This window comes from Alexandromys fortis, unplaced genomic scaffold (assembly GCF_014885135.2).
Source record: "Alexandromys fortis isolate MF-2015 unplaced genomic scaffold, M_Fortis_MF-2015_v1.1 scaffold_6, whole genome shotgun sequence".
In the NCBI taxonomy this organism is placed as follows: domain Eukaryota; kingdom Metazoa; phylum Chordata; class Mammalia; order Rodentia; family Cricetidae; genus Alexandromys; species Alexandromys fortis.
The window spans coordinates 13,750,002-13,767,256 of NW_026067902.1; the positions used below are offsets into that span (position 1 = coordinate 13,750,002).

The following is a 17,255-nucleotide window of genomic DNA, read 5'->3' on the forward strand; positions in this document are numbered from 1 at the left end:
GAGAGGAGAGGAGAGGAGAGGAGAGGAGAGGAGAGGAGAGGAGAGGAGAGGAGAGGAGAGGAGAGGAGAGGAGAGGAGAGGAGAGGAGAGAGGAGCTTATGAACTCCATAAGCAAGTGCATGCCAGCTTGAGCTGGTAAAATGCCAGCTCAAGAAATAACGCTTGCCAACCAGTATATGTAAATGATCCCACAGCCGTCGGTCTGGCTTGATATTACAGAAAGTCCATATTTATACGAGACATTTCTCAGGTGCAATGGGTAATGGCTGAACTTTCGTCCTTGATTTACACATTCTATTAGACCTCTCAGGATTAATGATTAGCACGGAAATGTGGTGTGCATCCGTTGACTGCGGAGCTCACGCTGGCCTGGCAGCTCACACACTAGGGCTCTTGGATTCCCATGCCTGTCATTGTTGAAAGCTGCAGGGAAATTGCTCTGGAGGCAGTTCGTCCCTCCCACAACGCCAGGATTCCATCCCACAACGCTGGTCTGTACTTAACACTTAGGTTTTGTGAGAAATGGCCAAATGCATTTGAAGAGTCTCAACCATACATCTATGGCATGAGCAAACGCTTATTTACTCAAAGGAAAAGCAGAAAAATAAACTTAGTGAGACAGTTACAGTATATAGGTCAAGATCCGATTTAATCAGGTTTTATTTGGTCTTGACAGCATCGGGATTTACAAACCGCATCCTTCCCCTCAGAGCCAGCCTTCTCAGCTCCAATCAGCCGCCCCATAACAGCTCCTTTGTCACAAAAGTGAACAATGTTGAGTACTTACTTTTACCAGAACCTAGCATCTCACTTTCTCCATTTAATAAATGCACTTTGGAAGGCCAGGGTCTCTGACTGTCATCTCCCTCGTCTCTCACTTCCAGTCCACTGGAAGCCTTGATCCTGTTGGCCAAGAACACCTGCCATCCGCAGCCTTTTCTGTCCCTATACACCAGGATCAAGTCGCAGCTGCTGCCTGTCTCAAGTCCATCAGTGGCCTCCTTGCAAGGCTTCCTGTTTCCATGAGGGAGCCCAGTAGACAGCCCCCCCCTTTAACATAATGTCTAGTGGTGACATTCTGCCAACTTAGAGATAAATCCAAACTCCTCACCGTGGCCTGGAGCCTCCTGTGTAATTTGGTTCTTGCCTAATGTGCCAGCATGGTGTCCCCTTAGTGTCTGTTCTGGTCAAGCTGGCTCTTATCACAGGTGAAGCCAGGCTGCCCTCCCAGCTCAGGGCCACCACTGTCACTGTCACTACTGCCTGAGAACCCTGTGCTGTGTTGTGTGCAACTGTTCTTATTCTCTAGGCCTGTTCCTTTGTCACCTTCTCTCAGTCTCTGTTGGACATCTCACCGAGACGACCATCCCTAGTTCCTCTGCTGCAGCAGACATTTATAGACTACACCACAGCTTCATGTCTGGAATTAGTTTATAATTTTTAGAATTATGATATTCACTGTGTGTTTGTGTGCGATGTATGTGTGTGTATGATGTGTGTGTGTGTGTTATATGGGGAGATGCATGTGCCATGACATATATATGGAGACAAAGAAAAATCCCATGGGGTTGATCTCCTTCCACCTTTATGGGGGTTCCAGAAATTGAACTCGGGTCACTAGGCTTGCACAATGAGTACCAATATTGCTGGCTCTGAAATGATTTAATATATTTACCTATTTCTTGACCTCCTCCTTTAGTGGACTGGAAACTCCATGTGTCCAGCGACTTCACTGCCCTCCTCACTGATGCAGCTCAGCTCCCCTGTAAAGACTGTTGAATAAATAAAGAAGCCTTGATTCTAAAGTTTACTCTTTAGACCCAAGCATTCATTTAAAAATGCTTTGTTGTATACAACATGACATTTTTATTATTCTAAAATTCACATAAAATAAAATTTACTGATATGACCATTTTAGATTGGCAGTTTGGTGGCTTTCAATAAATTTACTTTGTCGGGCAACCATCACCACCATCCATGCCCATTCACCTTGTCGGGCAGCCATCACCACTGTCCATCTTCAGAGCCTCTCTTTTAGGTTAAATTCATTTGGACAGTTCTCTACATATGTGTAATGCATTCTAGTTGTCCTCATCCCTCCACCCCCTGTTATCTCTCTCCCACCACTTTCACCCCCCTCTCATTTTTATGTCCTTTGTTTGGTCTTTGATTTTGTGGGCCAGCCATGCGGGCATGGCGTTGAGCATGGGGAACTCCCGATGGCTACACCACTGAAGACAATGCTTCCACTCTCTTAGAAACTACCAACAGCCAATAGTTGCCCAGAGAGGGGCTGAGTTACATGAGATTGTCCCATATTGACAGGTCTGGTCCTGTGCAGGCCCAGTGCAGGCAACTGCAGCGGCTGTGAGTTCAAGATTGCACAACCGCACCATTCCCAGAAAACGGTGACTCATAGTCCTCCTCTCCATCATCTGGCCCTTACATTCTTTCCAACCCTCCTTTCAAGACACAGGTATCCCTCTTGGGACTGAGAACTCAACAGCCATTTGTTCTTAGCACTGTGAACAGCCATGAACCTCTGCATCCATTTCTGAAAAAAAAAAAAAAAAAGAAGCCTTTAGTCAAAGATACGTATGGCTGTACACATGCATAGTTAGGAGACAATTTGATAACATCTCCATTTGGCGAAATGAAAGCAATAGATTTGCCCCCTCCAGCCTGGGACCAAATCATGAGCCTTTCCCAGGTGCACAGCTCTATGCATGAGCTTCCTCCTATGGAGTGGACCTCAGATGCAGTCAACAAGCGTCTGGTTATGACTGTGACGGTCCTGCCACTATTGCACCAGCGTGCATGTCAGACCTGGCAGGAAGAGTTCACACCTGGGGGAAGGTGTTGATGACATCTCTCCCTCAGCTGCCTGGGTAGCACATTCCAGCCTAGGAAAGTCAGGCAGGTGTCAGCGAGGAAGCTTCCCCTTCAGCTGCGGCTTGACTATCTTCTGTCTTATAACCAAGCTAAGTGGTGTCTTCAGCAATAAGATCTCACCATTAAGTGCTGGTGGTCATCCAAGACCGAAGGCAATAGCCCGTGTTCTGGGAGCCTTTGGGGCCTTCCTGACCAACAACTAATTACTCATGCCTTCTGGAATTGGTATCATCCACCCATGAAGGTGATCTCCACCAAGAACTGTCTGGTATTTTCCCAGACTGACACTCTGTACTCACTAAACACAAACCCTCCTTTCCTTCCTTCCTTCCCCACATCCTGGGCAACCACCATTCTCCAATGCTGCCTCATAATGGGTGGATCTGCAGAGGGATGGTTTTAGTCAGTATATTTTTATGACTTCTTTGATAGCCTTTATTTTTTATTTTATTCTGTGTTAAGATAGCCTACTACCGAACATCTCATTTCTAGGAACAATTTAATGACAAAATATCCCATGACACACCTTGTAGAATAAGAGTCCATGGCGAGACTGGTTGGAACAGGGGCAGGGCTCACAGCACCAGCAATTTGCAGACGCTTCTTAAATGATCCGTGATGTCCAAGGATGCGTGGCTGCAATAGGAAACAGCAACGGTAGTAGTGAAGCTGCTTCTGCTTGCAATCCTGGGGCCTATCCTCCTGTCATTTTCTCTAGATTAGAAACTTTCTGAAACCCCCCCCCCGCTCCTATTGGTCAACATTCCTGGGAGGAGCATGCTTGGTTTGATTTCTCTGTCAGGAATAAATTGATATCTTAATCTTCTCTATATAATTTTTATGAAAGGACGGGTTTTAAATAATTGGAGCCTGGTACCCAAAATTACATCCTTCTGATTCTCTGTAGCTTGTGGTTCAGTGGCTGGGCATGAGCAACAAGAATTTACCGACCACAGGAACACTTAGCCTGTCAGTGATGAGTTTGCATCAGGGTGAAGTCTGATTATGACGGAAAGAGAACTAATCCTGCAGTCTAAGCATTCAGAACTGCCGAGCTGGGAGTGAGCTGAGCATCAGGGACCATGGCTGTATGTCCAGAACTGAAGCCTAGGCAGGGTGGCTCAGTGGGAAAAGGTGCTCGCAGCAAGTCTGATGACCTGAGTTCAGTCTCTAGGAGCCACATGGTTGATGAGAAGAGAACTAATGCCCCCAAGATGTCTGATCTCCACATGTACGCATGGTGGCGCCTGTACCATATCCCCCTCCTCCAATAAATCTAATAAGATTTTAAATCACTTTCATTTGTAGACTTGTCGATATGAGTGTGGGTATGTGCCCATGAGTGCAGCTGTCCACTGAGGCCCGAGGCATCAGATGCTCCTGGAGCTAGAGTTGCAGATAATTGGGAGCCACTGGATTTGGGTCAAGAGTCTTTGGACCTGGAAATTGAACTGGGGTCCTCTGCAAGAGCCATGCTCTTAACTTCCGGGCCTTCTTTCTAGTGGGAAAAAAATTTAAACCCCCCTTAGTCCTAGAGGCTAAAGTAATGAGACTCAGAGGTGGCCCTTGAGCTACGCACTCAACAGCAGGTCACATAGCAGCAAGACGTCCCAGAGGGATGCAATCTAGAGTGAGTGTGTTGGTAACAACCAACTCTGCATTTTAACTTTGGAAAGGGCTGGCCTGGTGCCCTAGTTCATGAGGATCTCATGATTGTAGGGTGGTATGCAAGTAGAAAATCTACTAACATGTTTTACTTGCTAAGAATAAGCATTTCTGTGGAGGACAACAGTAAGCTATTACAACAGCATTGACGAGACACAGTCTCTGTCTAGCATGGGCCTATATGTGGATTGCAGAGTTGTCTAAGGGACATTGTGGGAACTGACCGGCATCTCTACTCTTCCCTGTATTTCGTGCTGTTCCCTGTATTTCCTACTGTTTCCCATGGTTTCTGCTGTTTCCTGTATTTCCTGCTGTTCCCCGTATTTCCTGTTGTTCCCCGTATTCCCTGCTGTTCCCCGTATTTCCTGTTGTTCCCCGTATTCCCTACTGTTCCCCGTATTACCTGCTGTTCCCCGTATTACCTGTTGTTCCCCGTATTACATACTATTCCCCGTATTTCCTGCTGTTCCCCGTATTTCCTGTTGTTCCCCGTATTCCGTGCTGTTCCCCGTATTTCCTGCTGTTCCCTGTTTTTCCTACCGTTCCCTGTATTTCAATATTTCGTGTTGACTCTGGAAAAGTTGTAAAAAGTTCTTTTTGTTAGGAGCTTCTCAGCGGGAATTCGCATCTGAGGTCTGGGACCAGTGTTGTGCAGGGCTGACGTGGACTTTTCTTGGCATCGTGTGATGTTCCTGGCCTTGGCTGATGCTCTCCACAAAACGCCATGTTTGTGTCCTCTGGATGCCTGCTCGCCCGTGTGTATGATCCTCCGTAGAGTATCACTGAAAGGAGCACAGATCCGAGCAGTGATGTTGGGAGGCTCGTTAGCTGAAATCCACAGTCCATTATGCTTTTGCAAAGAAGATTGAAAATGGCATGCTAATGCAAATCTGTTTGGCCACAGCATTTGTGCTTGCCTCGGTGAATTAGCAGGAAAGAGGAGACGGGCCTGCATTGTCTGCCTCCTTACATCACATAGAAATACTGTGACTTTGGCCTTGGTTTAAGATACATAAAATAATATGTGAGCTGAACACATCTAACGCTATGTATAATAATGAAGAATTGAAAGTGATTTCGATGATACATAGTAAGAAACTGATTGAATAAATTACATCATAGTTTGATGGAAATTAGGCAACACTAAAACTCATATTTTGGAATAACAATTTCTTGGAGAAATATTTTGGCTAACATTTCCTGAAAGAAAACCAAAATTCTATCTTGCAAACAAGAGTATAATCATGTAATCATTATGTTGTGACTTAGGTAATACACACATTATAGATTATGTATAATGTGGTCACATATAATCAAGAGTTTGTATGTTGTCAGATTTCTTGTTTATGTGTCATTGCCTTTTCTAGTCGTCTAAAGTAATTTCTTAATTTTGAGTACAAGTACATGATAAAATATTAAATTATAAAAGAAAAATTAACAGAGTAAAGAGACAGCCTGCAGGGAATTGATATCCATGCTATATAAAGAATTCAAAAAACTAAACACCAAAAAATGCCAAATCATTCCATCAATAAAGAGGCAAATTAACCGATCAGACAACTTTCAAAAGAAAAACAAGTAGCAAACAAATACAGGCAAAAAACAAGTTACAAATTCTTTAGCCGCCAGCAAAATGCAGCTCTAGACTACAACACGGCTAATCCATCTCGCCCCAGTCAGAATGGCTGTTCCTGAGGAAACAGCAAACAAGAGACTGGCGAGGATGAGAGGGTAGGAACCTTTACACGCTGCTGGTAGAGTGTAAACAAATACAGTCACTGTGGAAATGCTCGCAAAACTGCCTTGTCCAGCTGAAAACAGAGTGTCGGGCTGTACCACTCCTGGGTAAAGAGCCAAGGTCTGAGTGAGGGCACCACAGAGACACTGGGTGAGGCCACCGCAGAGACACCCGCACACCGTCTTTATGAAATAGTCGACCTGCGGAATCAGCCTACAGATCAAGTAATGTGTATATATATTAACAGTAGAGTATTATCCAGCCATAAAGAAGAACAAAATTATGTCATTTTCAGGAAAATGGATGGAGCTGGAGATCTTATGACCGCAAAATAGTCTAGGCTCAGACAGCGATTACGTGTTTTCTCTGTGATGTAGAGCATGTAGACACATGAACAAGAGAACAAGAAGAGTAATGAAATAAACGGGGAATACACATATATGAAAATCCTGTTTCTTAAATGATAAATAAATGAGAAGTTTTTATTAAATATCCGTGGGGCCAATTTTGTAAAGATTTCAGTGTCTCATTATTGCATGCGAGTAGTTTTCTATCAGCCTACCCCAGAGTCCAGTGATCTCTTTTTCGGGAGAACAAAATGAAGGCTAAGATTTTGGTCAGTAGATCAGTGGTAAATTTTTGAATCCGTTTTAAACTTAGTAGTGACAGAAGATGACAAGCTCTGAAGAAATCCAGCACATTGCATTGAGTATCAGAGTCTATCTAGAATTCAGCTGCATGCAGATTGAAAAAGTCAGTAGAGTGAAATCCTGTGTACCCAAATCCTGTGTACATCATATCAGTTCAGACAGGGGAAAGTGGATCTCAGTGGGCAAAGGTACCTGCTGCCAAGTCTGATAACTTCCGTGTGACCCCAGGGATGGACGGGCCGGAAGGAGACAACAGACTCCCACAGCTTCTCTGTCCCTCACGTGCTTGCCACGGCATGAGAGTCCCCCTCCCCACCTCACACACAAATTTTGTAAATATATATATATATAAAACCACTTAAAACATGCCTGCATTTAGTATTTATTTTTGACAGAAGCTTTTAATGTCCTTTATCTAGATTTTGACGTGTATCGTTGTGGTCTGCAGCCAACTAGTGGACTGGCTGTAACTGGTCCTAAATGGTGACCTCGACCCCTCTCCTTCTTTCCCCCTAACTCCCCGAGACTTTGGGAACCACTACTCTACTCCCAGCTTTTCTGTGATAACTTTTAAAAACCCACGTGCCAATGGCAGGCTGTGGGTCTTGTCTCTCTGCGCTGCCTCAATTAGTTGAGTATGACCATCCGCACTTTCGTCCCTGTTGTTTCTAAAGACAGGATTCCATCCTTTTCAGGACCGAATGACACTTGATGGCGTAAACATACCACAGCTACGTTATTTATTCATGAGCTCATAGACACATGGGTTGTTACAGTTCTCAGCAGTTATGGGAAATACCAATGATCATGGGAGTTCGGATGTTTCTTGGACACATGGCTTTCATTTCACTAAGTACCTGTGGTACATGGAGGGGCTGATGGAATATAGATACCTAGATATATAGATATATCTAGAATATAGATTTTCTAGACTGAGGGATTGGATAGTAATGCCAGGATGCTGTATTTACCTCAGTGTACGGGGTTATAAAGAATTTCCCTAAATTCATCTGACTCTAACAAAGGCTCCATCAAAGTGGACAGGACCCAATATCTTACTCCCCTTTGTAGGTGAGGAAAAAGGATTTAGATGTGCAGCGATCCCCTCAGACTTCACAGAGTCAGTTGTGTGGAGCTGCTGGAAGTTTGTGTCCGAGCTTGGAGCTGAGCAGGATAGGGAAGAGCTGCCCCTCTGTGTGCTGGTCCTTGGTCTCCTGGACGTTGACCCGAGTCTTATTCTTCGTTTTCAGATTACAGAACAGGCCCGTGTTTTACTGTGGTCAGCAATCAGATGTGCCAGGGACAGCTCAGCGGGATTGTCTGCACCAAAACACTCTGCTGTGCCACAGTGGGCCGAGCCTGGGGCCACCCCTGCGAGATGTGTCCTGCCCAGCCTCACCCCTGCCGCCGTGGCTTTATTCCCAACATCCGCACTGGAGCTTGTCAAGGTAAGGCAGCAGGAAGAACAACGAAAGCATCGTGTTCACTGGAGGGTTGTTCTCTAGCTGTGAAAAATGCCCTCTCGCCTGCCTGGGGTGGGGTGCAGGCCAGCTGCTGAGAAGGCCCCGCCCCCTGCCTGGGGGTGCAGGCCAGCTGCTGAGAAGACCCCGTCCCCTGCCTGAGGGTCCAGCTGAGGCCTCAGTAGCAAAGTGCTTAGAGCCAGGAAGGTTGGCTGAGTCTGCCTTGCCAGCGGCCCCTCTGGCCCAGGAGTGGTTCCGTGTACATCTGGCACAGGAGTAGCAACTGTGTGGGGGCGATGCCGGGCCTGATGGAGGTGCCGTGTAGGAACACAGTGAACAAGGTAGTGGTTGTTGTTTTCTCTTCCCTTGAAACTTTGAGTCCCGAGCTCGAGGTTGTACTTAACTGACCTGGAGAAAACTGCTCCTCTGGACATTCGACATGCTACATTATGCTTCTTTTTTTTTTCCCCAACAAGTCAGAAATAAATTAGAATTGGTTTCACTGTTTTAAATACCCCCAGATGTTGCCCTAGCACTCTTCTGCCCTCCCCTAGAATCCTGGTTTTGGCTGGGACTCTGTTCCCCCAGCTGTGTAAATTCTTTCATTGTCTGGATGTCTGGCAGGAAAGAGGAGGAAGTGAGCAGAGGCCACTCCACACTAAACTGATGGGCCCAAAACCTCCCGGGCTAGCTCTGCTTTCTTTAGACGTCTGCAGTACTTTTTTTTTTTTTTTTTTTAAAGATAACTGCAATATTTTCCTAAAATTTCAAAAAAAAAAAAAGTGCTTTTCCTAGGGAAGTAGGTAATAGTTGGCTCTGTCCCACATGTTCACCCTGAAGGTGAGGACCCAGGGAAACAGGATTTGAGCGGTGCTCATCTGTGCTGTGGGCTGTACTAAATTGGATGTGCCTGGCTCCCAGGCACCCCTCCTCTGGATGCCCTTGAGTGTCCTCTCAATGGTAGGAGCAGCCAGAAGACGTTTTGAAATCCTAGAATCTCAAGGACTGCTAGGAGTAAGCCTCTCCTTTGAACTCTTCTCTCATTCTTAGAAAGACTCCTTGAATTTTGAGGAAGTTGTTGGTCATTGCGTTTTGAAGTTGCTGATGCCCATGAATTGTTGGCAGTGACTAGGGAGGAAGGCCTCCAGCTCCCGGCTTCCTGTCAGTGAGCTGATGGTCAGAGGTTTGGGTGCCGACAGAAGTAAGGGAAGGGGAAGGAGAGGAGAGGGAAGGGGGACTCTCCTCAGCCTATCAGTCTCCTACAGTCGGGATTTCCCCCAAGGTTGCTTCCTGTCCCCTCATGACTGTTCTTCATCCAAGGTGTCAATATAGCTTGGTGAAAATCCATGTTCAAAATAGTAGCTTATATGATCACTTGCAAAAAGAATTTCTTCTTTTGCTGGGAGAGGTTCTCAGAATGTTGTATGTGGCCAGGGTGTCTTCTTGCTGGTGTTTCTAGCTCTTGGGCTGGATGGAGGCTGTGGGCTGTAGGTTGACAAAGGCCTGGCAGCACATGGTGAGTGGGGAACTGCCCTCATACACACTCCCTGTTGACCAAAACTCAGGATCAACAAGAATATCTCGAGTTGTCTGTCTGACTGTAAAGTTTGATTTCATTTTAATAAACGTTCAGAAAATCCTCATCAAAGATAAAAATGAAACTGGCTATAAAATATAATCCACTTGTTTCAATGTAGTTACTCGTTTGTGGGTCAGGATATTCCATGAAAATAGTGGTGCTTTTATACCCAAATATATATTTCCCCTTCTAGTTTCCTTTTTACTGTGGGTGAGGTTTCCCAACAGGATAGGATAGAACTGCAAATGGCAGTTGTGTAGTTGCTTCCCCCAGCATCAGGACCTAAAGAGGGTACTGCATTCACACATGTCTATGACAGAGTCCAAGAGGAAGAAACTTCAGGCTCCCATTTAGCAAATCAGGATTTCCTGTGTTCTGAATGAAGAAATAGAGAGAATGCACTGTATATATTGTCTTCACAGTGGGATCCAGGCAGCAGCATGGAGGAGGAGGAGGTTTCTGTTGGGAAGGATAATTTGGGACTATCTATAGTAGCCGAGCTTAGTCTCTAGGTTCCAGATAGAACACTGAGCAAGATGGACCAAGTGTCTGCTGCAGGGAAGCCTATGCTGTTGAACAGCAAAAGAGATTCACTATTAGGATGTCAGTGTTGAAAACCAGGGCCAGGTGTTGCTAGACACTAGCTGGAGCAATGTGGTGTCGGGACAGAGACTAAGAGATGAGTCAGGATGAACCATGAAGCTCCAACAGGGAGAATGTTCCAGAAAGAGGTGCCACAATTATACAACTCTGAGGCTGCACATCCATGGTGTATCTGAGTAAAACTGGGGAGGAGGGGGAAAGCGGGAGGTGAGATAAGACAGTGGAAGGCATGGACTTTCTCTGACTTAGCAGTAACAGGAAGGGATGTGACCTGGGCTTTGAAAGGTCGTTCCTGGTGTCTGCTCTGATTGATGAGCCCACACGTTATCCAGCACAGTTCTCTGATGAACTTTTCCTGGACAAGACAGGTTTCCAGAAGGTAAAGGGCACATAGGTGTGAAGACACTAGCTATTGTGTGGTGACCTCTGGGTCTCAAGGAAATTTTATGTTACTTTTGTCATTCAATGTAACACTTAAAGATAGCTTTTATAGACATGTATTGCATGTCTTTGAAGCATACCTTAGATAATTTAATTATTATTGACAATCTGAAGCTAAAAATGACACAGTAAAAATGGCCATTTCCATCATTATATATTCTACTTTGCTGTGTATAATAAAGCTCCAAAATTAATAGAAATAATCTCCTCTGCTTGCAGGGAGACAGGGCTCCTTCTTGTTGAATGTTATTGACTAAGCTATGTTAATAACCTAGTTATTTTACATAATATATTCATAACAGTTGGGATCATCATATTCTAAAAGCTGTGATGGACGCCTTGGCATAAATATGGTAATATAATTGTGATAAACTGTTAATCTTTCTTCTGCAATGAGTCTTTTTCTTTTCCCAAATCTGACAGATGTGGACGAGTGCCAGGCTATCCCCGGGCTGTGTCAAGGAGGAAATTGCATTAACACTGTTGGGTCTTTTGAGTGCAAATGCCCTGCTGGACACAAATTTAATGAAGTGTCACAAAAATGTGAAGGTAAGCAAGCTCATGCTTTGCAGATACAGGGGTCGGGGGAAGGCAAACAAGATGGCGTCCGCAGCAAGCTTGTTTACAGATTACACCCAAGACCTGTCTGTCTTCCCCATGAGAGTGTAAGTATAACCGTCCAGCAGGAATCATATGCCTCTGGAACCAGAACAGCCCCTGCAGCTTGTTCTACTTTTCTAGACACTAAATAAGAGGCCCATATGAATCAAATTAAATATTAAAACATGAAATATTTTAGGCTGATATTTGGTTTAAAATGTTCAAGATGCATGTTTTATTATAGTTCTAAAGGCATAAATTTAAATTTGATCATTAGATACCATTCAAAGTTATACCGCTGATATTTTCTAGCTAAAATGTGGACTTTTGAGGGGGGGGGATTGACATATTAACATTAATATTGGTGCTCCTAGTTAGAACTTAGGATTTTCTTTTCTGGACCACAACATATTGTCTATCGAACGAGAAGCTTTCTAATGTTCACCAAGCAAAAGACGTGACCTGAAGTAGAATTCCCTATTCGTGTTTAGTTTGTAGAGGAGGATTCTACAGCGTATACACAGGCGACGTGTTGGTGTCTGCCACTACTGTTGCATGCAGAAGTGGGCTGGCTTCCAGTGCAGTGGTTTGCTTTTGAGATGAAAGCATCCAAAACATACATAGACAGCTCTGAGTTCCTTTTGCTGAGTTCCTGGAGGAGTATGGTCTGAAAGCCTTGGAGCAGCAATCAAAGATTCATCTTGTAGCAAGCTCAGGGACAGCTGGTCTTCCATTAGCCTCTCCTCCTGCCAGGTGTGGCCTGAGGGGTCACGTCGAAGCCTGTGGTTTTTGTTGAACACAGTTGTGTGATTTACCTTCTTAGGCTCCAGAAGAGAGACAATTCACTCAAAGTAGATTTCCCTTGGGTTTTTCTAGCCTCCTTGTGGATTCCCCAGTCTGTCAAAGCAACAGGAGACAGCTTCTGATGTGATGTACGATCAATAAACTGAGGCCAGACTTTAATGTTGCTCGCCCAGAATGGAACTACTTAGTTGTCATAGAATTGCCTTTATGGGTTAGGGTGATTTTTTAAAATGTTAATTGACATCATTTATAATTGCTGCTGCAATCAAGTATGTTATCCTCAGTTATTTCAGCTATGGAGCCATGAGGCAGTTTAGTTCCTGTCTCATGGAGATCAGGCTTTATAAAATCATATCATGTTTTAAAGAATAGTAATGGTGATTCTTCTCTAGGGGAATGGGCTTGAGAAACTGTAGATGTAAGCGCACACTGGAGAGTGTTGGTGCTGACAGGACAAAGGCCTGCTCCACTTTTCTCTGCGTTGAGTGAGGTCATGCAGGCAGCTGCAGGGCTTCCTTTGGACTCTGGTGCTGAGTGGATTGTATTGACACTTTTTCCTAGATGAGAACTATTATCTCTAATATTTCTCTCTCTCTCTTTCTCTCTCTCTCTCTGTCTCTTTATGAGACACTTACTCTGTAGCCCTGACTAGCCTGGAACCTGTTATGTAGACCAGGCTAGCCTCAAACTGACAGAGGACCACTGGCGTCTACTTTCTACTTGCTGGGACTAAAGATACAGACCACTATACTGAGCTTTCATTCTAATTCCTGATACTCGGAACTATTTAAAAATAGTTGGGCATGGATACTCAGTCGTTATTATGGGTGTCCTTCGTGACGGTGTATTGAGGTTTCTTGCATGTAGAATCTATTTCAACAATGGGCTATGCCTAACATTTTAAAGCTTTTCTCAGCTTACTATACCAAGCAACTATATTCTATATTATAGTCAGCTTTAAGGTGTAGGGCAGAGGAGACCATCTGGCCTGTCTAGCCTGTGTTTTGTCTTCTAGAATCACAGTAACTTCCAGCCTGAGTAAAAAAATGATTTTGTGCCTTTTGCTTTTTGCTTGATTAAAACAGTTAGCAGTTAGGAATAGTCCACAAGTGTGTATCATGTAGAAGATACAGATGTAATGTTCACACTTAAAAACAAAAACAGGGAACTCAGATTTTTTTATTAATGCTAAAAATCCCAACTTTGTGATATATCTAATGGATTAAAAATTCAACCTGAGAATTATTTAATATTTCTGACAGCAAAGCCAGATTCTCGAGTGCACATTGGAATCTGAAGCCAGACAGGGAAAGGACCCTTGAGCAGAGCTCATCTTTCCTCCGCCCTCCACAGTTACACTAACTTAGGTGTGCTTTTTCCTGTCTCTATTTTTCTATGCAGATTTATATCAGATAGGATATTTTCTTGTTAGTATCCCTGTGCTCTGACCTGGGACTGGTTGGAACATGGTTGACCTATCTTGGCCCAGGTAGAAACGTCATCAGAAAGTCTTCCCAGAACCCTCTGCAAGCTGGATTCCTTCCTTCAGCCCTTTTACTGTGTTTCAGTTAGGGCAGCACACCAGGAGAATGGCACTATTTGGGCACAGGCTGCCCTCTGTTGTCAAGGGAGGGAGCCTAGCAGATCTAGGTCACAGCCATGAAGAGGAACAGAGACCCTGTAGGGGCTAGGGAAGCAGGCCTTGCATAATGGCACCTTCATTCTGTGCCCATGTGTGTGAGTCAGCTTTTCGTTACTATGACGAGACGCCCGAGGCCATCAGCTTAAGATGTTACGTGTAAGGTAAGAAAGGGTTACGTGTATGTATGTGTCCTGTACATGTGGCGCACATGTGGAGGTCTGAGGAGTAGGCAGGAGTAGGCTCTTGCCTTCCATTGTGTGGGTCCTGGGGTTCAGTCTCGGGCTTGGCAGTAAATGCCCTTACCTGCTGAGCATGGCCCTGGCACTGTGGTCAGCCTTTAAACTGTGCTTTCCCTTGACTTAAAAGTGAAGAAATCGTGCAGTTCTTACAGTACCTTAATAAAAAAGCCACTTTAGTCCAGTGGGTGTTAGCAAATTCCCAAGATGCCAGCTACTGGCGCTCCACTGCAGGGTGACTTTATTTGAAGGCTTTTCATGAGAGCGTCCTCTTCAGAATTCTTTTCTTCTTCTATCTTTCTAAGCCCTAATAAAACACTGTAGCATAAGGCTTAATAAATACACTTTAGAAGCGTTAAAATGCAAATTAATAAGCCATAGCTATTCAATATTAGATTTCAAACATTTGTAAACGTCAAAGATCAAGATTTATAGCTGTGATTTGGGTGAGGGCTCACAGGCACCTTCTTGCTGGTTCCTCTGAAGACTGCGGAGCCGAAGGAGCTGTGTGCTGTAGGAGCAGATGCACCTCCCCCTTTCTGGAAACCCAGCCCATATGTGCATAGGTTACTGTGGGAGGAAATTAAGAAACAAAAAAATGTAGTTAGGGGATTAAGTCTTATTTCTGGAAGGAGTCCCTTGAATTAATGATTAACCTTTAATGTTTGGGGATTTAGATTATCATCAGCCCAGTCTCCAGCAACCCTGAGAGCACGGTACGGTGCAAAGGAATTTTAACCATGTGGTTCTTAACATCCATACATTCCCTGGCATGTGTGTTAAAATGCTTGGGGCTTGTCTTTATGACAGTCATGCCATAGTTACCTAATGGCTACTTGCTTTTGGACTTCTTGTCATCTTGGGCACCAATGAGCATCCCTGGGGCTGTTCAACCCATAACCACAGGTGGAACTCCTGGTTGCTGTGCTCACCTTTCCACCCAGTGTAGCTATTCTCTTGCACAGTTAATGGAGTAGTGTGGTATAGACTAAAGAGCCTTGTGAGTGAGGTGGGCCTGGGCCCGGACCTATTAAAGCCCCACTTCTCTTTATGGTCTTAGTTACATCAGGTGTCAACTCTGCCAACAAGCTGATAGAGGCCCTTTTCAGTTCTGTAACCCAGACTCTGCCTCTCCACTTACTCCTTCCTGATTGTGATCTATGACTTATGGTATCATTGTGTGGCTAAAGCAGCACTGACTGTCTGCTTGTCAATTGGAGGTGTCTTATAGGCTGCATTTGTGCAGTAAAACCAAGTTCACAGGTGCATAAATCTGTAGTGTCACCTGCTACAGTGTTTAGACTGCTCCCCCACTCCCCCCTGGGCAGTAATGGAGACATCTAGGATCAGGCAGTTGGTTCTCTTGTCAAGCCACTCTTGTGGACTGAGTTCTGGATACCTGAGTGTCCAGGAATATCTTCCTTGGTGCTGAGACAGGCAGGTTCCATCAAGTCTGTTCTTCCCCTGCAGAGTCCAGGATAGGGATGTGGAGTAGGGAGGGGGGAAAAGCCTGGTGACAGCAGGTGAGGCAGAAGGAGAATGCCAGGCCAGAGGATTGGCAGCCGGTGAGGAGGAAACTGCTGGAAGCTGTTGTGGCTAGCGTAGCCATCAGGGGAGCTTCTCACCAGTTAGCCACGCCTTTCCCCTCCAGCCTTAAGGAGACTTGGAGAGGTGTCCAGACTGCAGAAGTAGCTCTTGTCTGCCAGTCCCCGCTGCACCCAGCAGGCCTCCCAAACTGTTGTATGTTCATGGCTGGCATTTGATAAAGACTGCTTTATGGAACCATACTTAAGCCACTGGTTTTGGATTCTGTTTCTAGGGATGCCTGAAATTCTGCTAAAAGGAGATAAGTGTAGAGCTGTGAGAGTCTGAGAAGATAATGTACCAGGAGGAAGAGGGCTAGCCTGTGACTAGTGAAGATGCTTTGCACATAACCCGTCCCTTAAGGCATTTCCACCCCATCTGATGATGAGATCACAATTCCCCCATCCCCAGCCCCATTGTCATTCTGAAACCATGCAACTGTGATCAAAGTGATTCGTGAGAGTAGAAGAGCAGGTCACCGGGGCGGGACATTCGGGAATTCTAAAGTATTCGCACACCTTTGCGTGTGACAGTTTTGTCTCCTCCTGTTTCACGTTGGTGAGTGAACATTAAGGTGTATGTTCCACTAGAGCTCCTGACTGGTAGCATTTGAGGATGTACGGCAAAGCTGGACTTCTCCAGCCCTAGCCAGCTGGTGACTCGGGTTTACCATCCCTGCAAATGATGAACCTGCTTGCTTCCCTTCGCCCCCTGGCTTGACCTTGGCCTAAGCATGTCAGGAGTACTAATATTTTTGAGGCATGATTTTACCTGGTTGCCCAGCTGGCCTTGAATTTGGCCTATAGCCTAGGCTAGCTTTTAACCCTTGAGTCTTCTTCCTCTGACTCCCAAATAGCTAGGAAGAGAGGCCCACCCCTATAGACCTGGATCTTTTCCTACTTCCAGCTTTATTTCCTGTTAGTTTTCTGCAGGCCTTGTTAGTTTTCTGTGTAAGACAAGCACACCCGAGCATCAGACATATGGAAGTAAGGTCCCATAACCACATCAACATGGCGAGGATTAGTTGCTTTAGGATTTTCGACATGCCCTGGCTCTCAGCACACTGGAACTCTCATTGTCATCACTGTTGCTATTTTTAACAGATGATGCCATTGTCACTGGTTGGCAGGTGGAAGATATTACCACATCCTGCCAAAGTTAGTTACATTTCCAAAATAACATTTTCTGATCATTATGGTATCTGAATCTCTTTGGATATTGATGTATTATGCTAAGTGGCTTAACCAACAATGCTAGCATTTGTCTCTGTTATATAGGCTGGAAAGCTATTTTAGCAGATCATCATGTGACCTTCGTTAAGCATATGTGATGCTAACATTCGAGGACCCTTTAGAAAGGCA

The 17,255-nt window shown here is 44.9% G+C and overlaps 1 protein-coding gene across 2 annotated transcripts in view; it reads left to right on the top strand.

Annotated features, from left to right (window-relative positions):
* Fbn1 (fibrillin 1) overlaps positions 1-17,255 on the top strand; it is a 201,091-nt gene that overhangs the window by 85,605 nt on the left and 98,231 nt on the right. For both annotated transcript variants that reach the window (XM_050133838.1, XM_050133843.1), the window contains 2 exons: positions 8,196-8,393; positions 11,452-11,577. In XM_050133838.1, the coding sequence (XP_049989795.1) occupies positions 8,196-8,393; positions 11,452-11,577 (324 nt within the window). The remainder of the gene's footprint in view (positions 1-8,195; positions 8,394-11,451; positions 11,578-17,255) is intronic.